The sequence below is a fragment of the Onychomys torridus genome, chromosome 9 (assembly GCF_903995425.1).
Source record: "Onychomys torridus chromosome 9, mOncTor1.1, whole genome shotgun sequence".
NCBI classification, from domain to species: Eukaryota; Metazoa; Chordata; class Mammalia; order Rodentia; family Cricetidae; genus Onychomys; species Onychomys torridus.
The window spans coordinates 65,426,918-65,453,995 of NC_050451.1; the positions used below are offsets into that span (position 1 = coordinate 65,426,918).

General features: G+C 38.1%; 1 protein-coding gene across 3 annotated transcripts in view; it reads left to right on the forward strand.

The window, feature by feature from the left end:
* Positions 1-24,988, forward strand: part of Ccdc122 (coiled-coil domain containing 122) — a 49,727-nt gene extending 24,739 nt beyond the window's left edge. For 2 of the 3 annotated variants that reach the window (XM_036199097.1, XM_036199099.1), the window contains 2 exons: positions 353-469; positions 24,106-24,988. In XM_036199097.1, coding sequence (XP_036054990.1) covers positions 353-469; positions 24,106-24,303 — 315 coding nt within the window. In that variant the 3' untranslated portion in view covers positions 24,304-24,988. The remainder of the gene's footprint in view (positions 1-352; positions 470-24,105) is intronic. The other variant, XM_036199100.1, reaches the window with a different exon arrangement.
* Positions 24,989-27,078: the final 2,090 nt, after the last annotated feature.

Genomic DNA, 27,078 nt, shown 5'->3' on the forward strand with positions numbered 1-27,078 from the left:
ATGGGCATCTTTGTATTCCTCCTCCTAATCTGTGAAAGCCACAGAGGAAGAAGACTTAAACTATCTACCACTCCTTGCTAGAGAGTGGGAAAGTGCCCTTTGCACTACAGTCAGGGAATCATTGACACAACTACTGCTTTTCTTTGTGTCTTATTTTGTTTTCAAACCCAGGTTTGCTTTCTGTAAATAATGGTTATTTTGTATGGTTGTAGAAGTAATGTTTTTCTCCTGTTTCCCAAATTTAAATTTTAATTAGGCTAGTTTTCATAAATTATGAAAGCACTGAAAGTCTTGGATTTATTTTGACCATTGGGTTTTTGACTTGTATATTTTAAATTTTACAAATATCCAGGAAGACATTTCAAAGCTAATGAATAAAATTATGACAGTAAAAGATTCAGTCATTGAGAAAACACATTTTATTGAAGAAGAGAAAAAGACACATGAAAGACTAAGAAAAGAAATAGAGGTGAGTTAGTTATTTATATTTAAATATTTCATGAGACTATGTCTTAAACTTATGCTATATTTGTATTTCCATAACTTACTTTTGATTTTCAAAACAGCTAGAGAACAAGAAAGAACTTGACTAAACATAAGCTCTTAAAATATAACAAGAGATAACACTTCTTTCAAGTATGTGAAAGTATTCAAACAAAGCAAGTAGTCACATCAAATATGGTCTATACCAGGTGTGACACATGCCTATAATCCTAGCACTTGGAAGGATAGAGTTTGAAGCCAGCTTGGTCTACAAAGTAATACCACATCAAAAAAAAAAAAAAAAAAAAAAAAAAGGAAGGAAGGAAGGAAGGAAGGAAGGAAGAAAAGAAAAGATATTTGGTTTGGAATTCTCTGGAATTCACCCAGGTCTCATTTTACCAACCACTTGGTACCTAATTAAAGGCTATAAAGCAAAGACTGAGATGGTCAAAAAGGATGAACAGTCTAGATATCAGAATCTTGAAAATAGAGCAAAGAGCTGTAGAAAGCATTGTTGCTCTAAACTTCTTGATTTCATATTTGCAACTCTCAAGAGTCAAGTTTAAAAACAATGAATATCTATAAAAAATGAAAATGAGGGTGGGTACTGTGGTTCTTGCCCTTAAGCCCAGCATTTAGAATACTAAGGTAGATGGATTGCCATAAATTAGAGTCCAGTCCTGTCTCTAGAGTGAGACTCTGTCTCCAAACCAAAGCAAATAAATAAGGAAAATGAAAGGGAAACTAATTTCTTAACATGCGGTGCCACCTTAGACATTGGTTGTTGGTATGAATAGAGAACAAGTATGGAAAAGAGTGTGCTGTTAACGGCAAATGAAAAATAATTTTCACCTCTAACACAATAATTTGACATGATATGAAAATACCTAAATAATTTTAAGATGAAAAGCCTTTACTTTTACATATTTTCAGTAAAAAAAAATCATTATGATTTATCTTATAGTTTAGTAGGAATTCAAATAAGAGTAAGCATTTTGTTTATAATTTTGTTCTTTCACACATCAATTTATTGAAATGTTGTAAGGTAGTCTATAAGTGGTGTGAAACTAGAAAAACGATTAATGAGACAGAGAAGAGATCTAAAAGTAGTTCCTATGCATGAATGACATGAATGGAATGAACTAAACCATGCCAATGGGATGATGGTTCAGCAAGTGAGTGTGCTTGCTGCCAAGACTAACAACCTGAATACCATCCCACGAAGGAAGGACAGACAGACCATGCTGGTGCAGCTTATCCTCTGACCTCCACACATGGGCCATTGTGGCATGCACTCACCCATACACACATGCATCACAGCACACAACATTACATACCCACTCCCCCCCTGCACCCACCCCACACAAATAAATGTGACAACATCGGTTACACTATATAGAGAATGCTAAGTTGAATTTCCATCTTATACTACCCGTGCTTATACTCTTAAGAGCATTCAAGAAGTGCAAGAGAAAATTTAACTCTGTATTAAATAAATATTTTTAAAGACAAAAATACCTACACAAATTCTATGGTTAAATATTTTTACTTCCTTAACATTAGAGAGGACAGACTCAGCTCTTAGAAAGATTTGTAAGACATATGAAAGAGGAGAAAAAGTCAAGGATATGTCCACAAAACAGGAACCCAATGAGTATGTGACATAGAAATAATTATTTAAGTGCGTGTATCTAAACAACAACAATAAATCAGCAAATTAAAAATTAAAAATCACTTTAACAATTGTTCTGTATTTTCTTTTTAAATAATATTGCATTTCTATTTTTAAATTGTCCTACAAATTAGGTTTCCAGTGCAGTTTGCATATGCACTTCATTGTGGTTGTTATTCTTCCCCGTCCCCTCTCGTCCCCCACCCTCTTCTTCATTGTACTCTTCAGCCCCAGTGTTCCCTATCACTTTGGGCTCTTGTCTTTCTACGCCCTCCATTTAAGGCTCTTTTCTCCAGGCTCTGATTTCCTGCCTTTTACTTACATTTGCCAGCACCCGAGACACATAATTAGCAGTTAGAAGCAAGGATCTACATATGAGATAAAGTCTGGTATTTGCCATTTGGAGCCTGGATTTGGATTCCGTCACTTGCTATAATGTTTTCCAGTTCTTTACATTTTCACATAAATTTCATGATTTCACTTTCTTTTTAACTTAATAAAATCTATTGTATGTACATACTACATTTACACTATCCATTCATGTGTCCTTGGATATCTATTTCTTTGTTGTTATAAAAAAGAATAGTGATAACCTGGCTGTGGAAGAATCTCTGTAATAGGATGAGCCCTTGGGCATATGCCCAGGGGTGGTATAACTTGGCCATATGGAAGTTCTGTTTTTAACACTTTGAGAAGCGTCCACACCGGTCTCCATGGTCGCTGTACTAGGTTGCTTTCCTACCAGCAATGAACAAGGGCTCCTCCTCTTCCCATATCCTGTCTAGTATTAGTTTCTTTTCTTGATACCGTTTAACTGGGGTGATACGAAATCTCAGAATAGTTTCCATTTGCATTTTCATGATGGATAAAGATATTGAACATCTTAAAAACACTTACTGCCATTTGCCTTTCTTCTTTTAAAAATGGTTCATTAGCTCACTTGTTGATGGCACATTTTATTTTTGGAATTTAATTTTTACAGTTGTTTATATTTTGTAGACATCAGTCCTCTGTTGGCAGGATAAGGTAGCAAATATTTTGACCCATTCTGAAACTATCTGTTCAGTTTGATGTGTAAAACTTTTTAAATTTCATGTCGTCCCATTTGTTAATCTCTGGGAATATTTCTTCTGATATTGTGGTCCTAGTCAGAAAGCTTTTGTCTATATGTACATCTTGAAGTGAAGTGTATTCTTCGTATTTTCCTTTAGCAAGTTCAGCATTCCTCATTTTAAATTAAGGTCTTTGACCAAGTTTGAATTGATTTTTGTGCAGGATGAGAGATGTGGGTCTAATTTCATTCTTCTGAAGGTGACTACCCAGTTTTTCTAGCACCATTTAACAATAAAATATTGATAATTAAAGCTGTAATAGGGTTTATTTAGCTACAAAATTATCAATATTTAGAGATGGAAAGAGTTGAAAGCACCTTAATTTTAATACATCCTTTATATGACTGCAAATTGCTGAAAACATCTTGTAAAGAAATTGGGTGTTATGTAATAAGTTCTTACAATAACATGTTCTTAAGTGCCATTGTTAAAGAGAAAGTACAACATTTTAAATGCTTGGCTTAATTAATTTTGATTCAGATCTGCACACATCAGAACCGTCTCTTGATCAAGACATTGAACTTCCTGTACATGTTTAGAAAGTGCTTTTGTGTCTCTTTCTCCATGAAATTGGAATTTCTTTAGTGAAATTTTTAAAAAAGCTTTATTGATAAATCTATACATGTAATACTATAATTTAACATTTGAGGCATCAAACCCAAAGGATTTTAGTATACTTTCTGCCTGGTGTGACCATCACCAAATTTCATTTTAGACATTTCCATCACCCTTTCGTTAATTTAATTTTATCTCCTGCTCAAACTGAGTAACTTCTAGTGCTTTTTCTTCTTGATTACTTATTTTTTTTCCGCTTTTCTCCCCAGTTATTGAGATCCACTGAGTTTTTCAATTCAGATTTAATCTTTTGGTCTTTGAATTTTCACTTGACTTCTTAAATTTTCTGTTTAAATCCTTTGAAAAGTATTTCTTCATCTTCTCATGTTTGCGACTTTCTGTTGCATGTGTATTGTGACTGCTTTGAACTGCTCATCAGATAACTGTGATGCTGTTCCAGAGGTGGTGGTGCATAGTGAAGGTCATTTCTTACTCAGTTTGAGAACTCAGTTCTTGGTATGATAACTAGTTTTCTATTGACACCTTAATGTGTTGCCTAATAGGTTTTAAGACTGAGATCATAATTACTTCCAGCAGCAGCTTAAGTTCATATCTTCCTCATAGTCTCCCTCACATCCATTGGAGAGAGGAGAGTTTCTTTTCTCTGTGAACCAGATGTGGGTGTTCTGGCTGGCCTTCCAGACCTCTGCTGCTAGCACCACTCCACACACACCCTCTGCTCTAATTATACATTGCTGTGTTAGTCCTGAGTACTGGTGAAGGCCCAGGCTTTACTAGGCTTCCTCTGCTTTTACTACAACTTGATGAGAGTAGCGTCTTCATGGGCTCCACTGATTCCAAAAGACTTAGTTTGTTATTGCTTAGAAGGCATCACAACTCAGGACTGCCCAGTTAGCCCACTAAAACCACCAGCAGCTGGACTGGAGAACTTCAGTATTGCTAGCAATGATGTAATATGGGATTGTGACTCCTCATGTGTGGAGGAGAGCCACATCTGATTTTTTGTTTGTTTGTTTGTTTGTTTGTTTGTTTGTTTGTTTTGTGTGTGTTTGTGGGGTATTCCTTTTGAGGAGAAGAGAGTTACTATCTGAAAGTGTTCTGTCTTGGGAGGCTGCCACTTTCTTCATCATCTGACTAGAAAGAGGAGGTTTCCCTGGAGACTTTTCCCTTCGAGTATTTATCGACACTTTTGGATAGCTGTCTTCACAAGAACCCTCTCTGGAGTATGTAAGAGAAATGGAAATGCATGTGATTCCTAGGGCCTGAATTCTCTACCTTTATTTTATGTATGTATGTATGTATGTATGTATGTATGTATGTATGTATGTATTTATTTATTTATTTATTTTGTCTCTCCAGTTTTCAGAGGCTTCTGATATTTGTTTTATGTTCAATATTTAGGTTTCTTAGCCATACAGGAAGAACCAGCAAATGAAGACATTTCTATTTTTCAAGAAACAATATGGAAAATTGGTACTTTAAATGCTAAAGAATAAAGAGGCCATTAATGCTAGATTTTGAGGAATTATCCCTAACGTTGTCTTCCATTTTTAATTTTTTTCATCATAAAGTTTCTTGCTCTGAAATTTAATAACTTTTAAGCTTTCTTAATAGGGCTAGCTATATTAAGCTTAATAGGGCTAGCTGTATTTTGAGCTTTTCAGTTGTAGTTTTATTTCTTCTAATATATTAAAAAGTAATCCTCAACTTTGTCATAATATCATATTCATAAATTTAAGTTAAAATTTTCCACTAAAATTTTTCAGTAACTATTAAAATGAAAAACATTGTTCTTAGTAATTGTTATTAACTAATCATTGTTGTTCTGAAAATAACCAATTTTTTAAAAGAAGGTTGAATTCCACTACTGGGAGGCTTTATTAGTTACTTCTTCCTGTGAGTACTATTTTCTGTCCTTCCTAAGTTTGGTTATCCATGGCTCTGAGAGAGTTTATAGGTCATTTTTTTTTTTTTGCCTTAACCATACCATTATTTGTTCTAATCTTTAATGTTTTCAAACATTTATGCATTGCCTATTTTAGAGGCTATATTCCTATCCTTTACATTTGTTGTTCAAAAAATAGAAAAGGACTTGAATTTCAATCTTTATCTGCCAAATAATGTTTTCAGTATTTCTAGGTCATATATGAAATGGGAAAAAAAGACATTTCTAAATATTTATCCCTAAACATCTTTCTTTTCCTATTTTCTGTCTTTATATTTTTAGAAAATGGAGGCAATAATAAATTTTGAGTCACCAAGAAAAATTGAGAGAACATGAACACAAAGCTTCAAATATAAAGCACTTAGCAACAGCCTGATTTTTTTTAGCTGAAAGCATAACAAGTGTTATTTGCCAAATTTAAAAAAAAAAAAAAAACTGGAGCAGTTTAAGATGATTGAGCAATTGATGAGTGCTGCAAGCAGTATTTTGTGATAACAGACATTCTATAAAGCACTGATGATTTACTGTTGCCTAAATTTTGTTCAGTCTGGCCTTAACATTTTAAAGGGTAGGGAAAATTAGTGCACTTCAGAGTCACTACAAAGAGTGATTGACTTGGTACCACATGACAGTCATCTATACAACTGACGAATACATCCATTTATTGATGTTAAGAACAGAAATGATTACAGAGCCAGAAGCAAATAAATCCATATGAAAACTCCAGGGAAGCAAAGGAGAAAAGGGGAGCTAAAGGCAGTATAAGAATTACTCAAGTAGGACCAGGAAGATAGCTGAGTGGTTAACAGCACTTACTGCTTTTATGGAAGACCCAAGTTTCATTTCCAGCACCCACATCAGCTCTCAACTGCCTGTTGCTTTCCCCTCTAGGGGATCTGATGCCTCTGTCCTCTGTAGGCACCTAAACTCATATGCCCTCACGTGCACATACACAGAAACACACACATACACACACACACACACACACACACACACACACACACACACACACGCTTAAAGACAATAAAATAAATCTTTAAAAAAAGTATTCAAGTACATAGCATGATAACATGGTAAGAATTTAGTAATCTAGAGAAAATGCAAAAACAAAGGTTGAATATTAATTGGTTTATTATTTTTCAGTTCCTGTATTTTCCAAAAACTTTATATAAGATATATAATTAAATTAATAATAATCTGTGACACATAATTTTATAAGCTTAATAATTTGTATAAGATTAAACATCTAATGAAACAAAATAAAATATGATCCCTGATCTGTTGAACTCTTTCTCCCAGTCATATTTAAAATGGAATATGCTTTCCTTAATGAAAATGTAAAATAGTAGAGAGAAAACTCTATCATTCCTTTGAAACTGCCTCCTAGTACATTACTCTTTCTCATTGTTTTCACCTGTTACTCAGGGTTTACACACAAACACACACTCACAACAAGACATGGGTGTATTATATGTGTACTGCACTATAATTTGGCAACCAGTTTACTTATTCATATCTTAACACATTTTCCATTTTAATATATATTAGCCCACCTTAATTTTTTAATTGCTATAAAACATCCAGCAATATTTCTACACCTTAGTTTCTATCATCCTGCTACATCTAATGAATATTTAACCAGTTTCATTATTAAACGTACTGTTGGGATGAACACTGTACTACACATATCTTTTTGTACCAGGAATTAGTACTAGAGAATCATAAGATCCAGGATTTGTTATGTTCTCTTAAAAGTTAAATAATATTAATTCTTTCAGTAATATACTTTCTCTTAATAATTATGAACAAAATACCTTACATTTGAAATAATTGTATACTGTTTTATAGACTTACTCCCTCATGATATTATTTGGGTCAGTACTAAATTTGACTTTATAAGATTTTCATATTAGTTCCTTTCAAAGCCTTGTCTGTAATTTAAACTGGATGTGTGAATAAAATTCCAAGGTCCTCAATTGGAAACAAAGTTGAATGTTGAGGAGCTGAGAGTTGAGTATCTGCTCATAAGAGAATTTACCCGTCTTCTGCTACTGCTGAACCCTCGTAGTAAAGACCACTGTGCCCAAATAGACGATAGAAGGAACTAAAAGGAGGGAGGATTTCTTCTTACCTCAGTTCAAAGGGTAGAGTTGTTGACAGGGAAAACACAGCAGAGTTCATGCCAATAGGAGCAAGCAGGTGGCACGCCTCCTCTACAGACTGGAAGCAGAGAGTTCCTGCTGGAGGATGGCCACTCTCCAATGAACACCCTTTCTAGCCTGTGCCCATCAGGTAGGTACCATGGTCCAAAGCTTCTACAGCTTTTCAAAAAATGTCATGAGCTGAGGAACAAATATTCAAACACACCAGCCTGTGAGGACATTGTTTACATTCAAATCATAACACCCATAATGATAACTGAGACAAAAGCTGGACTAAAGCCCTAAACTCAAGGACAAAGCAGAAACAGATATTCTACTAAGTATTAAATTTCACAAGTTTGTGATGATCTACTGGTGATTTAACTGCAGTTAAAACCAAACTCAACAGTAACTGCACAAGAATGGTGACAAATGGTTTTCTAAAAGTCAGAAACATTCATAGCTAATTAACAACAGAAAATATCATTAGTGTTAAAAGAAAATACTGATCAAAAATTTTATATTTTATGACATACTTTTTCTTAAATAAAGGTGAAATAATGAAATTGCCAAATAAGCAAAAGCTGGTAGACCTTATTTCTGGTATATTTTCACTAAGAAATGCTAAATGACATTCTTAATGTGGAAAGGAATAATCCTGCAAATGACTTGAAGTGGAAAATACATGGATGAATAAAGGAATATTTTTTCTTGACTTGCTTAGAAGTTGATTGGTGGACTTCTAGATCACATGGCCGGTTCAAACCACTTTTAAGCAAGCAGTGGGTGGTTATAGCAAGTGAAACAGACTGAGCAGGACCACTGTCCTGCTCAGACTAGCAGCTCCTGCCCTACCCACCACTCATCCTTCAACACCTCATGGCAGCCAGGTAACTTGTGCCGACACTGTGCAGCTGCATGGGAGCCACAGTTTGGGATAGTCCCTGTGGGCTCTGATTCCCTCTGAACCAACCTAGAAAGTGTGGCTTTCAGCAAACAGCCCACAGAACTTGTACCACAAGTGAGTTCTTGCCTTGAAAGCACTCTCACTTACTACTGCCCTGGAAACAGCCTGACATGACCAGCATGAATGAGCCCTGGTACCCCAGCAGCCATTAGTGGGCAATGGGTGCTAGTGCCAGGCCAGCAGTCACCATCCCTGTCCCCACCTTAGTGGGTCCAAAGCCAAGAAATTCTGGTTGAAAGAAATTTACATTACAGAAGTGCCTATCTGCAAGTCCACATAGGCTTCATATGTCTAACAGCTGATCTCACTGGAAGTCTCCCCAGGAACTGGGAAACTGATAACAATACAGGGGAGGGAGGAATCTCATAACCCACTGAGTGAAAAAATTGGACCCAAATCTTCTTTTGCAAGTTACTATCCTTTTCTTTGTTTTTGCTTGGTTTGTGTATAAGTTTGTATGTCTTGGTTTTATGACGGTTTTGTTTCTTTGTTTTTGTTATGTTTTGGCATGTCTTTGTTTCTTTTTTCTCCAAATGAGTTAACAGTTTAGTTTCTCTTTCTAATTGTTTATTTTTAGAACTATTTGCTGTTTTGTATATTGTTAAGTCACTGTGTTTTAGCTTTTATCTTATCACATTAGACCTTTCTAATTCTCCATCTTTTCTTCACCTACTCATCTGCATTTCTCTACTTACAGTCTCTGCCTCCCCTGCCTTCACCCCATATGCCTGCCTTCTCATTCATGCCTTACCTCCGCTTAGCTCTTTTCCTGTTCCTTTTCATTTTTCTACTGAAGTGCTGATACCCTTTGCTCTAGAAAGTCAATGACATTTTCTCCAACCAGTATTCTATCACCACTGTCTCTGAAGCAAAATGCGGAAACAGGACCAAAGGGTCTCCTACAGCTAGGCAAAAACAGGAATACTGATAAGTAAGTAAGAGATAACATCATGCCCCCCTCCAAAAAAAAAAAATGCTGCAGGAAAGGTAATTACTAATGAAGACATCCCTCTCGGAGGACTAAGACAACCAAATACATTTGGGAAGAGGAAGAGATAAAACAGATATATCCATCTCAATATATGCACTGAACACAAATAGGAAATACAGAGAATAAGAGGCAAGGACTTACCGTTGCTCCATTCCAAACTCCAAACTCCCACACAGTGGAAACACAAAGCCACCGAGATAGCTGAAATGTCTGAGAAAATTCAAATACTGTTTTTTTTTAAAGCATTAATAGCCGCCGTGTCCTTGCATGGCTTGGGTCCAGGAACCCTGATTAGGACCTATGAAGGGCTAAAGAAAGGACAGACACATGCACAGAAAGGCTGGGATCAGGTGGTCTGGGCTCAGAAGAAGAAACCACAGCGCCCTGGAAGCTCAGTATGTGTTTATTATATACAGTTGAACAGGGAAGTGGGGTTATTGCAATACAGATAAACACGGTTATCATACACAGATGAACAAGGAAACAGGACTAACCTCAGTAAGAGCAGGCTCTGTGGGGGAGGCCTCAGGCCATAACCATCCTGGAAGAGAAAGCTACTGTGGATGTTGTCTGCACACACTGTCAGCATTTGCACTTTGGGCCTGATGCATGCTTTGCCATCCCTCTGAGCTTCACCCCGGTCAAGCTTTGCCATTCCCGTTGGTCGGAGGAAATTGGGTCTTTCACATGGTCATGCCCATGTCAAGCAACCTGCATTGACTCAGAACTTAACTCTCCCACAAATAGCCATATCAGAATTTAAAGAAAAAAATGAGATAACAACCTAAGGTACTATATTCAGGGTCTCAATAAGACAGTCCTGAAAGGACACAAAACAGTAAATTGGAGTCAAAAGCCCAATACATGGAGGAAATATAAGCCAGGACAGGGAAACCCTGAAAATAAACCAGAATGAAATTCAGGAAATAAAGATAGAATCACTCAAAAAAAAAAAAAACCCACCACATAAAGTGTTACCAACAGACACTGCATGCAAAAGAGTAAATTTCAGGGTTAAAGGAACAGTTAAGACAACATACCTAGACATAGAAGAAGGGCATATTTAATGGGCATGACCAATACTTCCAAGAAGTCTGGGAGAGATTCCAAACCTTAGAATCCATCAGATAGGAGATAAGATAAAAACAAAACAAATAGACAGACTAATAACAAAAACCTCTCAAAAGCTGGAGAAAGAAGTGCACATCCAAATATCTGAGGCATACAAAGGGTAACAGTTCAGTTAACTTCTAGGTCTTAAAGTTGTTGGGTCCTAAGTCATTTGATTTACAAAGAACACCTCATCCTATTTATTTCTTCAATAATCCATTCAACTTATTTGAGTGCCTACCATATACCTATTACTTTTAAATTCTGAAGCTAGAATGGTAAAAATAATAAATAAATGAGCAAATACATAAACATAAAACCTTTTTTTTTTTTTTTTAGAATGAGGTTAAGGACAAAACTTGAACAGTGAAAATGTATGTAATGTATGTGGTGTAGGGAATGAAAAAGTGAAACACTGGATCTCAAAGAGAAGGAAACTTCACCAAGAAGTTCTCTTTGGAGAATCTCTTTGGCAAAAACCTGAAATACATGAAGGATCCAGTCATGCACACACACAAGAAAGCTTTGCAGGCCAAAGGACAACCAAGTACAAAGGCCTTCAAATGTGAATATGCTTGGGCTCAGGAAATAGATGTGCAGTGTGTCTGGAATGGAGGCACAAAGAGAAACCTCCCAGGAGATGAGATCAAAGTGTGAATTTATGAGGTCTTCTTCCCTTTTTTAGGGCAGGCTTTTGTTGTTGTTGTTGTTGTTTCTACACCTAGTTCTCTTTTACATTTTTTTTTTTCCTAGTTAGCAATAGTAACTAAATAAGAAGAGCAACCACACATTTCTTACAAGTAAACAAGCTTTATTCTCTATAGAATCACCACATTCTTAGCTACTTAATGGTATTCAAGTCACAACATTAAGACAGCTGTCAAAATCGGAATGCCACCTGAAGGGGCTTTAAGAAGCTTGCAAGGTGACCTTTCCTTCATGAAGCCACCTCTAGGCCAAAACTGCTTTTTAGCCTGTGAATTTAGAAGTTGAACATTGTTAGTGTCTTAATGTTAAGTATCCCATATTACTACAATACAAGCAAACACTAAAGAGACAGGTAATTTAAGAGACAATACTGCATCTTTTTTATGAAAACCAGATTGCATGGAAATTAAGTCAATCACATGCATCCGAGTATTGTTGGCCTATAGGCAGTCTGTGGGGGCATTTTCTTGATTGGGGCACTTCCAATTGATGTGGGAGGGCCTAGCTCACTGTGGCAGTGCTATCCTTGGGTGGGTGGTCCTGAGAGGCATAAGAAACCACAATGAGCAAGCCACGAGGAACAAGCCTATAAGCAGCTAAGCAGAGGGATCCTCAGTTGAAGAAATGAATTCCTCCATAGCCTCTGCTTCAGTTCTTGCCTGAGCTCCTGCTCTACCCTCCCTACATGATGAACTGTGACTGGACGGGTGAACAGAACAAGCCCCTTTCTCTCAAGCTGCTTTTCATGAGAATGTTTTGTCATAGCAACAGAAAGCAACATGCATTGTCATTAGCCTATTCTTTGTGCTCCAGTTTTCACTAAGACATTCCTGCCAATGGGTTCTTTTTCTAGCTGTGGTAACATCTTCTGTAACAGCTAGCTGTGGCTTACTGAAGGGCAATTTCACAAGTCAGTTAGTTTGCAACTCTGATAAAATGTATTAACCATTTTCTGGTTTTTATGCATCTAGGAACATGAATTTAATGATATTCAGTAACCATATTCTTAAAGTATATTTTGTTATATTATTAATGAATAAGCACACATAGTAGATACAGTATTTACAAATGAATGTTGTGTTGGTTAGTTTTTATCAACTTGACATAAACAAGAGTCACCTGAAATGGCACAGGATATACATTAACCGTTCCAAACATAGGGAAGGGAGCATAGTGAGGAAATACTGGACCAAAGCAAGACCAAAAACCAGCTGGACAAACTCCAAACTGCATCTTCATGTCTGATGTTAAAACAGTATTCAGATCTTCAGTTCCATTCAGCTTTGTTGACTGCAACACACTTCTTGGACTGTTTCCACTCCCTGTTAGCAGCTCTTCTTGGCAGGTATCCCACAACTCTGGCATCTCTAACATCTTGGGTTCTCCAAGGCAGTCCAGGCTTCAATTTCACACTTTCATGCACTGGCCTCTCTACTAGGCCTCTGTTAAGGGACACCCTTGACACATGCCTGGCCTCTACGACCTTCTTTATGTGCAGAGGCAAATTCCACAGCCCTTTTCTTCTATCCTTAACTCTAAAGCCAGAACCATGTGGCCCAAGCTGCCAAGTTCTGCTGCTTGTTGGGGCTGGAACATGGCCCCCTCATTCAATTACATCTTTACCAGCTTTCTGTCCTTCACCGCCTAAGTTTAGCTGTCCTGGAACTCACTCTGTAGACCAGCCTGGCCTTAAACTCAGAGATTCACTATCTTCTGCTATCCTAGTGCTGGGATTAAAGGTGTGCTTCACCACACCTGGCTCTAAGCTTTTCTTTAGTTCCTTCCCACAAGCTGGAAATTTAGCTGGGTGGGGTCTTGCTCTGAAGTCACCACTCCCTTTATTCCATTTCTTAGTCCATTTATCTCCTTGAGCACAAGATTTAGCTCCATACTATTTCCTGGTGCTTTCTTTTCTCCTCAAAATTTGCATTTTGCAATTTTCCCTGCTCAGCTTGCTACTTTTCATTATAAATCTTCATTAGAGTTACCACTAATATCCACATAACAGAGTCTAAATACTAGGATGTTTGGAGAGTTCTTCTGCCAGCAGAATTAATCTGAATTTCTTCACTATAGCCTCAGGTAGACCCTTAGGACAAGGGCAAAAAGCAGCCATGTTCTAAACCAAAATATCACAAGACCAGTCTTTAGGCCACATACTAAAATCCTTCTCCTCTGAAACCTCTTGATCCCCACAGTTCATCAAATCACATTCAGCACCACTGTCTTCCATGCTCCTGCTAGTATGGCCTACTAAGCAGCACTTAAAGCATTCCACTGCTTTCCTAACTCAAACTCCCAAAGTTCATATTACTCCAAACAAAAACATGGTCAAGCCTATCACAGCAATACCCCAGTCCTTGGTACCAACTTCTGTCTTTGTTAGGGTTTCTGTTGCTGTGAAGAGATACCATGACCATGGCAACTCTTATAAAGAAAAATATTTAATGGAAGTGATGACTTACAGTTTCAGAGGTTCAGTCTATTATCATTATGGTGGTGAGCATAGTGGTGTGCAGGCAGACATGGTGCTGTAGTAATAGCTGAGAGTCCTACATCTTGCAGACTGACACACTGGGTGGTGTCCTGAGCATAGGAAATTTCAAAGCCTGCCTGCACAGTAATGCATTTCCTCTAACAAGGCCATATCTACTCCAATAAAGCCACATCTTCTAATAGTTCTACTTCCTATGAGATTATGGTGGCCAATTACATTCAATCTACCACAAGACCTATATCCCATTTTTAATTGGGTTATTTGTTTTCTTGGTATCTAGTCTTTTGAGTTCTTTCTTTATTCTGGATATTAGTCTTCTATCAGATGTGTAAAAATATTTTCTCATTCTACAGGCTGCTGCTTTGTCCTAATGACCCTAATGATGATCTCCTATGCTGTACAGAAAGGTTCTTAGTTTCATAAGGGTTTGATTTATTGATTGTTGCTCTTATTGCCTGTGCTAACAGTGTTCTGTTCAGAAAATCTCTTCCTATGCCAATGAATTCAAGGTTTTTCTACACTTTCTCTTCTGTCAGGTTCAGTGTACCTGGTTTTATGTTGAGGTCTTTAATCCATGTAGAGTTGTGTTTTGTTCAGGTGATAAGTATGGATCTATTTGGATTCTTCTACGTGCTGTCATCCAGTTTGACCAGCACCATTTGTTGAAGATGCTATCTTTTTCCAGAGTTTGTTTCTGACATCTTTATGAAAAATCAGGTGCCCATAGATGTGTGTATTCACATCTGGGTCTACAGTTCAATTCCATTGGTCAACCTGTCTGTTTTTGTACCAAGACTATGCTGTTTTTATTACTATATTTTTCCGGTGCAATTTGAAATTGGGGATAATGATACTTCCCACAGTTCTTTAATTCAGGATTGTTTTAGCTATCCTGTGACTTTTATATTTTAGTTTTCTTGTGCCTGTTGAGACTTGTTTTGTATCTGTGTATATGGTCAGTTCTGGAGAAAGTTTCATGAGAAGATGGTATATCCTTTTGTGTTTGGGTTAAATGTTCTGTAAATACCTGTTATGTCATTTGGGTTACAACATCAGTTAACTCCAGCATTTCTTTGTTTATTTTTCTCTGGATTACCTGTCTATTGACAAGAGTAGGGTACTGAAGTTTTCCACTAACAGTGTGTGAGGGTCAGTATGTTATTTAAGTTGTAGTAGTGTTTTTTTTTTTTTTTAAATGAACTTTGGTGCCCTTGTGTTGGTGCATAGATGTCAAGAATTGAAATGTCCTCTTGGTGGATATTTCTTTTGATGAGTGTGTAGTGTTCTTCCTTATCTCTTCTGATTAGTTTGTCTGAAGTCTATTATGTCAGATATTAAAATGGTTACACAGGCTTGCTTTTTAAACAATTTTGAAACTTTTTTTTTTCCCCAGAGCTGAGGACCGAATCCAGGGCCTTGTGCTTGCTATGCAAGCGCTCTACCACTGAGCTAAATCCCCAACCACAGGCTTGCTTTTTAGGTCCATTATTTGGAATATCTTTTTCTATCCTTTTACCCTTAGGTGATGTCTAGCCTTGATTTTAAGGTATGTTTCTTGGATTATAGCAAATGGATGGATCCTATCCCCACATCCATTCTTTTGGCCTGTGTCTTTTTGTTGGGGAACTGGTATTGTTGATGTTGAGAGATTCAGTGAGACTGCTGAATTCATTGGTTCCTGTTATTTTGTTGTCATTGGTGGTGGTGGTGGTAGGGGGTGGTGGTGGTGGTGGTGGTGGTGGTGGTTCTGGTGGTGGTGGGTATTGGCTTCCCCTCTTTTGATTTGCTAGTTTGGGATTATTTATTCTCCAAGTTTTTTTTAGGTGTAGTTAACATCTTTTTATTGGAGTTTTCCTTCTAGTGCCTTATGTAGGGCTGGATTTGTAGATAGAAATTGCTAAAATTTTGTTTTATCATGGAATGTCTTATTTTCTCCATCTATTGTGATTGAAATTTTTTGCTTGGTATAATAGTCTTGGCTGGCATCTGTGGTCTCCTAAATTCTGTAGTACACCTATACAGGCCCTTCTGGTACTTAGAGACTTCATTTAGAAGTCCAGTGTTATTTTCATTGTTTTTTTCCCTTGAAGATTTTAATATTCTTCTGTATATTTAGTGTTTTGATTATTATGTACCAAGGGGACTTTCTTTTCTGGTACAGTTCCTCTGGTATCCTGTGTGCGTCTTGTACCTTGAAATACATTTCTCCTTTAGGTTGGGGAAATTTTCTTTCTATGATTTTGTTGAAAATATTTTCTGGGCCTTTGACCTGGGCTTATTCAATCCTTCCTCTATTCCTATTATTCTTAGACTTGTTCTTTTCATAGTGCCCCAGTTTTCCTGGATGTTTGGTGCTAGGAGTCTTTTAGATTTAACATTTTCCTTGACTGAAGTATCCATTTTGTCTATTGTATCTTCAATGCCCGAGAATCTCTCTGTCATCTCTTGCAGTATTTTATGAGGCTTGCCTCTGAGGTTCTTTTATGAGTACCTACATTTTTAATTTCCAGATTTCTCTCAGTTTGAGATTTCTTGATTGATTCTATTTCCACTTTCACATCTTGAGATGTTTTATTCATTTCCATCCACTCTTTGTTTGTGTTGTCACAGAATTCTTTAAGGGATTTATTAACTTATTCTGTAAGGACCACTATCTTCTTCATAAAGGCTATTCTAAGGTCTTTTCTTTTGCCTCAGCTATGTCGAAATACTCAAAGGCTACTGTTGTAGCTTTGCCAGGATCTAGTGGAAATATATTGTCCTGGCTGTTATTGATTATGTTTTTATGTTTTAAGCATGTGGGTTTGGGAAGGTTGTAATTTTAGGTGCTGATATCTGGTCTTGTCTTTGTTGGGTGGGTGTTTTGTTCCTTGGTTTTTGTTTTCTGTCTGGTTCTTAGGAGAGTGTATCTATGTGTTGCCTGCTAGGAAATTCTTCTGGAGATCTAATAGGCATGGCCAGTGGGGGCTCTAAGTAAAATGTGTTTTACTTTGGTAATGGGAAGTAACATTTAAGAATGAGGATGGGATAGGGAGGGGCTTAGGGGTGCACAGGAGGGAGGAAAGCAGGGTGTCCCACCAGAATCTGCTTAGTCCCCTAGGAATGGGGCAGAGAGTGAGGAGAGGCCGAAGCAGAAGGTCTGCTATAGAACTGAGGTTGAAACTGGGGGGCTGGACTTGGAGGAATGGAGGGAAAAGGTGAAGATTTTCAGTTAGCCTATGTGCTTCCCTGATCAGAGTGGCCTGTGGGATTCTGGGGAATTCTGATATAAAAATTCTGCTGGTGTTGAGGTCAGGAATAAAGCAATGAGTGGGCATAGGAAGGTTAGTAGGGGAGTTCTGTGTGGTCCACTGGAGATGGGGGCAGGGGAGGAAAGGAGGCTGCAGCAGGCTTTCTGCTACAGAGTTGGGCATGAGACTGAGGGATTGGATTTGGAGGAGCAAAGGGAGAGATGAAGACATGCTAGGAGTTGTCTGCTGGTTCCCAGGGAATGCCTGATGGAGTTGGGGTCTGGGATAATGCACTGAGTAGGGGAGGGAGGTTAGGAGTGGAATATTTGTGTGATCCCCTGGAGAGGGGGTCAGGGGTGGGGAAGATGGCCACAGCTGGTTGGTCTGCTGCAGAGCTGTGGATGAGGCTGGGGGTTTGGATTTGGAGGAGCTGAAGGAGAGGTGAAGATCTCCAGTTAGCTTACCTATTTCCCTGGTCAGTCTATATTCATTTATTTTTAATCCTTATAAAGTCATTTTTGTTTTGCTAGCATGTCAACAAGCCTGGTTTGCTAAGTAGAATATACCATCTGAATTTGCAAAATTTTAACAAGCATGAATATATGCACATACATTATATATTTATATAACTTATTGCAATTTACTTGAAGTGTTAGTTGATGAGTTCCTACTTTGTTTTTATATCAGTATTTTGAAATGTTTACACTACCATTCCAGTTCTTCTACATGTTGGTTTCAACATGATTGTTTTCCTTGGTCATTCTATTTTATTTTGTGTGTTTAAAATATATTCTGTGAAGATGTAGTAGTATATAGTATTCATCATCCTATCAAAAGTATGTAGTCTGTAAGCACAGGAAAGAGCCCCTAAGCACTAATAGAGGATCTGAGAAAGAGACAGAAGCAGGGGGAGACTGAGCATGTGGCCTAATCTGAGTCCTGGTAGTAAAAGCTATAGTAGTGCCTAATATATATACTATATTAGTGCCTATATGTATGTATGTATGTATGTATGTATAATAGGTACCTATCTCAGTTCTATTATTATGTAATTGTATTGCTTTATTTAAGATAAATATTGGGTTGAAGAGATAGCTCAATGAGTAAATGCATTTGCTATCAAGTTTAACCTGAGTTACATCCCCAGAACCCACATGGTGGAAGGTGAGAACCAACTTCCACAAGTTGCCCTGTGACTTCCACACATGTACACACACACACACACACACATACACACAAAAACACACACCCCCACCCCACTAAGTAAATGTAAAAATAAATGTTTAACTATGAGATATCACTTTAGATCCATAAGGATGGCTATTAACAATGGCAAATAGTAATAAATATTTTGAGGGTGTAAGGAAATTGGAACTGTCACATATTACAAGTGGGAATGTAAAATGGTGCTGTCATTTTGGAAAATAGTTCTTCAGAGGGTTAAACATGAAGTTACTACATGACCTAATAACTCTTCCTAGGTTTATAGGCAAGATACACACAAAATATGTCACACAAAGACCTATACTTGAATATTCATAATAGTATGATCATAACAGCTAAAAATGGGAAACAACTCAAACATTCATCAACAGGTGGACTAGATAAGTAAAATGTGATATATTATATAATGGGATATTATTTGACAGTAAAAAAGATGGAATACTGATACAGTCCACTTCATAGCTGATCCTTAAACATGCTATGCTAGGTGAAAAAAGCCAGTTACAAAGAAAACCTATTGTATGATTGTATTTATGTGAAATGTCCAGAACAGGCAAATGTATAAATGGAAAAGAGTAGGGTAGAGGAATGGAATTGAGTGCTAATGGTTACTTGTGTTTTTAGGAAGTAAATGAAAATGTTTTAAAACATTTATAAACATTATGGTTATGTTTATAAAGTTTGGTGAACATGCTAAAAGTAATTTGTCCGATTTAAATAATGGATTGTGTGAATTGTTTAATTACCATGACCGATATTGCTTGGGTATTGACCTGTGTTGCTTGCATCCTGGAATTCTGACTGGGGCATCCACACATGTACAAAGCTGGGATCAAGTTAGGGGAGCTGCTACTTCCAGTGGAAGGAACCTACTATCACCATTTTGTTGTGGGGGGGGGTTGGCTCTTTTTTTTTTTTTTTTTTTTTTTTTTGGTGGGGAAGGGGGAGGAACCACCCAGCTCCCAAGTAAATCACACATGGAAGTTTATTCTTACTTATGAATGCCCGGCCTTAGCTTGGCTTAGTTTCTTGCCAGCCTTCCTTAACTGATCCCATCTACCTTTTGCCTCTGGGCTTTTCCATTCTCTTACTTCTGTAAATCTTACTCTGTTGCTGGTTGTGTAGCTAGGTGGCTGGCCCCTGGAGTCCTCCACCTTCTCTGGCTACTTCTAGATTTCTCCTTTTATATACTCTCTCTGCCTTCCAGCCCCACCCATCCTTTCTCCTGCCTTGCTATTGGCCAGTTCTTCATTAGGCCATCAGGTGTTTTAGACAAGCACAGTAACACAGCTTCGCAGAGTCAAACAAATGCAACATAAACAAAAGTAACACACTTTAAAATATTCTACATCACCATAATTCAGAACCTCAATATGTTTATTAGGCACGGGGAGAGGGGTCCGCTAGCCTTGGTAGGAGGACTGTAAGTGAGCAGTTGTAGGCTGTAGACATCCTGGAGGAGGAAGCAGCAGTTGCTAGTCTTTGAACACACTAGTCAGTTGTTCATAAACAGTCAAACACTCTTTGGTACTCCTATTCAACGCAGCCACATGGAGAAATGACTTCACTGATTTCCCATGGCTCAGAGACCTTGGAGTCCCTGACATGGCTATGTCCATCTCAGCAATACACATTCACTCAGAACTTCACTCACTCAGAGTGTCCTTTGATTTTAACAGACAAGATAGGAATGCTTTGTATAGTCAGAACTAATAGAGGAATATTTTGTTTGTTTTTTCACCTACTATTGTTTGAGTATTTTACACTACTATTATTTTTTAGAATCCTCATACATGCGTATTGTAATTAGATCCTTTCCACCCCATACTCTCTCTACTACAAACCCTCTCACAGCCTCCTCAATCCCTCTCAACATCATGACTACCTCAGTTTAATTATTACTATGTGTTTAGGGATGCCTGCTGGGGATTGGATATCAATCTCTATCAAGAGATATCAATATCTATCGGGGGGGGGGCTTATTCCTGGAGAAGGCTGATTCTGCCTCTCTTAGTAGCCATTAATTTTCTATAGCTCTTCATTTAGGAGCTACATGAGCATAAGGCCTTCATCAGGCCTTATGAGGTGACTCCCATCAATACTGAAATGTCAACTGATGTTGTCACTGTGTAGGTCTTGTTTAGGGGACTATATTGTGAAAAATCCATGGATGTGACTCTGTCATGTATAGAGGACACTATCTTGTAGCACATTTCCTGGTCCTCTGGTGTAGTCGGGAGATTTCCTGTATCCTGGCCTGCCGGTGGTCGGGACAAATCTCTCCCACTCACATTCCCCAAGTAAACACAGAGAGGCTTATATTAATTAAAACTGCATGGCCATGGCTCAAGCCTTTTGCTAGCTAGCGCTTATATCTTAAATTAGCCCATAACTATTAATCTATGTATCTCTACATGTTCCCTGGCTTTACCTATGTTCCATGACATCTTGCTCCTTGGGCAGCTCACTGGTGTCTCTCCCTTTCTTCCTGTCTCTCCCTTTGAATTTCCTGCCTGCCATAGGCCAAACGGCTTTATTTATCAACCAATCAGAGCAACGCATATTCGCAGCATACAGAAAGACATCCCCCATCACTGTGGCTCTTACAGTCCTTTGCCCCCCATCTTTGGCCATGTTACCCGAGCCTTGGTGTCGTTGTATTTCTACATTTCTGCTGGGGATAGGCCCTTCACAGTCAGTTGTTCTCTGCACTGTGATCAATTGTGTGTTGCTGAAATGTCCATTTTGCTGCTAACGAAGCATCTTTGAGGGGTAAGGGCTATAATTATCTGTGCATGAGGATGTGTGCTCGGGATGCAGTTGGGAATTCTACCGGTTTAGGAAAGTAGCAGCAGTAGGTTTTCCTTTAGGGCCCATGACCTCTCCAGCTCCTGGTAGTTGACTACCAGGTTTACTGTGAGGGACGTGAACTCTCTCCAAGCACTGAGTGGGCAGTAAGTCCACTTAGATGGCTGTTCATTCCCCCTGAGATGTAAGTGCTGCGTGCACCATGGAATATCTCTTGCCATGCTGGTCATTGTTGCAGTTCATGGGCTTTTACAGCTAACTAAAGTTTTTAGTTTCTTCACCCCCTTGGCATGTTTGGGTGCTAAGGGAGCTAGGCCTCAGGGACAAGGCTTCCAGGTCAGTTTCAGTTTGGTCCCTCCAAGCCCTGTTTTTGAAGTGTGTCTTCAAAAATTGGGTCTTACCTTCAAATTCTCACACACAAAGTAGGAGGGAATCCTTGCCAACTATACGTCAAATGAATGATTGCTAACCAGAATATACAAAGAAATAAAAAAGCAGTCAAAAAACCAAATTACCCAATTAAAAATAGGCTATGGATCTGAACACAGAATTCTCAAAAGAAGAGAAAAAATTTGCTAAGAAGCATCTTTAAAAGTGTTCAGTATTATTAGCAATTAAGGAAATACAAATGAAAAGTTCTTTGAGATTTCATCTTACCCTGCTCAGCATGACTGAAATCAAGTACACAGCTAATAACTGCTGGTGAGAGTCCACTGTGGAAATCTGTGTGGTAAAGTCTCAAAAAGCTAAGGGTGGCTGTACCACGTGATCTAGCTATAACTCTTGGCATATGCCCAAAGGACTCAGCATCCTACTTCACAGGTGCTTTCTCAGCCTTGGTTCACTGCTGCTCTGGTCACAGGAAATACTCAGGATGCAGAAACAGCCTAAGTAATCTACTTATGAACAGGTAATGAAAATGTAGCATGTATACTGAACTCCATTCAACTTTTTAAAAAATGAAATCATGAAATTTGCAGATAAATGGGTAAAACTTTGCTACCTTTTTGTGGCCAGACACCACATTGTAGCATGAATCTTAAAGAGTCTTATTAATAAAATAAAACCTTGGAGCCAGGTATTGGGGTGAATGCTGGAAGATCAGAGAAGCAAAACAAGCCACAGCCACCTCACCTTGCCAGTTTCTCAGGTGATCCTGTTTCCTCAGACTGGATGCCTCTCAGCTGAACAGTGCTGCTCAAAGCCTAAAAACTTAACCAGCCAAAGCTTCTAGTTTCTGGTCCTTATGCCTTATATACCTCTCTGCTTTATATCATCACTTCCTAGGATTAAGATTGTGAGTCACCATGCCTGGCTATTTCCAGTGTGGCCTTGAACTCATAGAGATCCATGCCTCCAGAAGGCTAGGATTAAAGGTGTGAGTGCCACTATTTAATAACCTCTGTATCTAGTGGCTGTTCTGTTCTCTGACCCCAGATAATTTTACTAGGGTGTACAATATTTTGGGGAACACAATACCACCACACCACATCACTTGTAATTTCCACTGCTTCATTACCTTGCAGTGTGTCATTGTCTGGCTCAGAATAAATTTACTCAGCTACCGAAGGGCAAGGAAATAGACCACATCATCACTCAAATCAGTGGTTCTCAACCTGAGGGTCATGACACTCAGTGACCCTTTCACAGGGGTTTTCTGGGACCACCATAACACACAAATATTTACATTGTAATTCATAACTGTAGCAATATCACAGCTATGAAGTAACAAGGAAAGTAGTTTTATGGTTGGGGTCACCACAACACAAAGAACTGTATTAAAGGAATTAGGAAGGTTGAGAACCACTGACTTAGATCTTTTAGACATAGATATAGATATATGTTTCTGTGAGCCACTAGCTACAGAAAACAGAACCATTTCTCTTCGCTAGTGGTAAAAGAAGACATTAGAACAATTAAATTCAACTGAGTGTAATAGGACAATGAATGATCCATGCATTGGTAGTCCTCCATGCCCAAGGAGCTTCAGAAAGCTGTCAGTGTGGGCAGGCAGCACTTCTGGACATTAAATGGAAGTGAGATACAAAGACACTCCACTGGCTACAACCCATAATGAGCACGGTCTCACCAGCTGGCAACCATGAGTTACTGAGATAGGGCTACTGGGATTTGCTGAGAATCAGCTGTGCTACAAATTCATACTTTTAGGCTCTCAGTTTAGATGCTAAGATTGCAGTTTATCAGATAGGACTCAATAAAGAGGCACCTCCAGGCCACATTCACTTAACACTGGGTAACTGCCTTGATAAACAGAGGGTATTCCATCCTGGATGTTTCATTTGGGTTCAAATTCTAAACACCAGAATTTGTGAGCTTTGCAATTGTGTCCAAATTACTCTGATTTTCAGTTTCTTCACACACACACACACACACACACACACACACACGCACACACACACACGCACTAATAATACCTACAACATAAGGTATTATGGTCATTTCATGTAGGAAACTTCCAGCACTAATAATATTTTGAATACTTACATAATTCTTGTTTGTGTTGATTATTTCAATTAATGATTTCTAATTGAGTGCTTCCCTAGCGGAGTCAGAGCATCTGTTCTTAACTGTTGACTGCACATGCTCACGAGCACTGTTATTGTGTACTGTTTTCTAACAGGTACAACATAAGAGATATGATGCAATTCTTAAGCGTTTGCATTGCCAGGTGAACAAGATTCAGTTAAACAGGAGGAAATGGCAATGGAATATCCAACAACTGGAAAAAACTGCAGCAGAGTTAAAAAAGCGCCTCGGAGTGAAAGAAGCCCAGGAAACACAGAACAGACCAACAGCATCATGGGAAAGAATACTGTGAAGACCCTTTGGGCTCCTGAGATCCAGCACCCGGTGGCTGAGGCCTGTGTCAATGACCAATATTTTCTTTTTCTTTTTCCCCTCCTCCTCTTCCTTCTCTTTGTTTTAGTCAAGTATCTATTAGTTAAAGTGCCTCCTATCTATAGTACAAGGTAGACAATAGCAGTGCTTACAGGAAGCTAGCAGAAGAGTGTGTCTACACTCAGATATTTCCTACACTCTTGAATGCCTGCGTATAATAATGTAGAATTCACTACCCTACAAAGTAAAAATTTAGAAGAAACAATTGGGTTTTCAATGACTTCAATTGCTGAAGTATTTAAAAAATAGTTGTTTCTTTCAAACTTTTTATTAGTTTTTTTTACAACTGTCTCTGCAGTAGTCCATGAATATTAATATTCATGATAATTTCATATGTTTAATGTATCAACTATTTTATTGTTTCCTCTTTTCTCCAGGAGGTAGCAATCATTTTCCTTTGTTTTTAAATAATATATTTTAGAGTGTTACAATACATAAAATTTGTGTTTACTCTTCAGTCTATAAATTCTTTATTCCTATATTGTAACTAAAATAAAATTACAGCATCATATAAGGCAGACATACAATAAAACTCTTCAAAGAGATATTTTTCCACATTGAAAGGCAATTTTTTTGTCAATGGCAATAAATTGAATGTAAAAACACCTCTGAAGATAAAATTGCTCTCTTTAATGCTCTATTGATCACAACTACAGAGAAGCAAAACTAATATTAATTACTAAAGATACAGTTTAAAATATTCACTTGTGGGATTAAATAATTTCAAAGAAGCAACATTAAAAAGATATTTTGAATTCATTTCTTACCTTTCTATGTGCCTAACATTCAGTAAGTGTGAAGCTAATAGAAAACCTGATATTAGTAATCTCATTATGCCTGGTGTTAAGAGTCTTAGCACGGTTCAGAATGGTTTACTACAGTTAACACTTCACATGGCTGTGCCTGTAACATAATCAGCTTTGCTCCAAGACTCAGAAGTGCTACTACAGATAGAAACAGTTAAACTTACAGACTGTGCTCAGCATGAGACAAGGTTGAACTAGATGCTGCATGTCTAGATATGTGTTAGCACAATATCCACGTTAAAAGCTCTGGTTTCCTCATCTCCCTTCAAGTTTATAATTGTGATCACTAACAGCTTGAGTTATTGTGGAAGAACAGATAAAAGCAGAAGGTGCTAAGGAATCCCGAGTCAAGACAGTCCAAAGGCTACAGAGTATGCTTTATTGAGGATTGTTGGAGGGTCTCTTCCTATCGCCCTGATAAAATATCCTGACAAAAGTAACTTACAGGAGAAAAGGCTAATTTTAGTTTATGGTTCTAGATTACAGTTCATCTTGGCAATGAAGTCAGGGCATTAGGAGCTTAGTGCAGCTGCCTGCATTGCTTCCACAATCAGAAGAACAATGAGTACATGCATTGGAGTGTTCTGTTTACAGGATGCCCAGCCCAGGGAATGGGCTCACCCATGGTAGGAAGGTCTTCCCACCTTTAAACAAGATAATCACCCAGGCATGCTCAGAGGTCCATCTTTCAGATGATTCTAACTTGTTAAGCAGGCAGTTAACCCTAACTATCACAAGGAATTAGACCAGAAGCATAGTCAAGAGTGGCTAAACAACCTGTGAATCCCCATGACTTGGGTCACAGGGGAGAGCATTTAAAAGAGTGGCTGGCTTCTAAGCCACAGTGTACAAGGTTTTATCTCAAGCTAACGTCAACATCAGGCATATTCCTGCTGCTGAAGTTGCCGTATCTAGTCTTATAGCTGCACATAGCACCCTTATGTTTTTATTTATTTATACTAAGCTTGGAAACTATGCAGAGGAGTAAGGAGTCCAACCAGGGCTTCTTGAGACAACCTTAATGATTATAATTCAAAACCTAAACTAGTCAAACTAGAGTCCTCCAGTTGTACATTTGAAGCTTTATTTTTAAATGAAGATATGAAGCAAATAAAGCTACTTGAGATGAGGAGTCATATTTGAGAAAACAATGATCAGCATATTTTTTATAATGATGCGTGCACTTAGTTTCAATCTTATGATAGTTATGTGAAAGATATATTCTTTCTAATCATGAAAATGATTTCAGATGATGGAGGCTTTCACAGTAATCAAGAAGAAATAGTAAACTGGATGTGGTAGCTCAGGCCTGTGGTCCCACCCAGAGCCAAGAGAGGCTTGAGGCAGGGGAGGTTCGAGAGGAGGTTCAGGCCATTCTGAGCTTCAGTGTGGGACTTGGTTTCAAATGAACAAATAAACAAACTAAAGAACTGACTCTCTGATGGTTGAATTTTTAAATTTTTACTTTCATTTTTATTTTTTTGTCAACACAAGCTAAGATCATCTGGGAAGAGGAAAATTCAATTGAGAAAATGCCTCCCTCAGATTGCCCTGTAGGCAAGCCTGTGCATCGTTTTCTTGATTAATAATTGGTATAGGAGCGTTGAGCCCACTGTGGGCAGTTCCACCCCTGGGCAGCTAGTCCTGAGAGGTATAAGAAAGCAGGCTAAGCAAGCCATGGAGAGCAAGCCAGTAAGCAGTGTTCCTCCATGGCTTTTGTTTCACTTCCTGTCTCCAGATCTCCACCTTGAGTTTCTGCCCTAACTTCCCTGCATGATGTAAGATGAAATAAACCTTTTTTTTCCCAAGTTGCTTTTTGGTTATGCTGTTTATTACAGCAATAGGAAGCAAGCTAGAACACCAACCAAACTCAGATATCCCTAAAATTT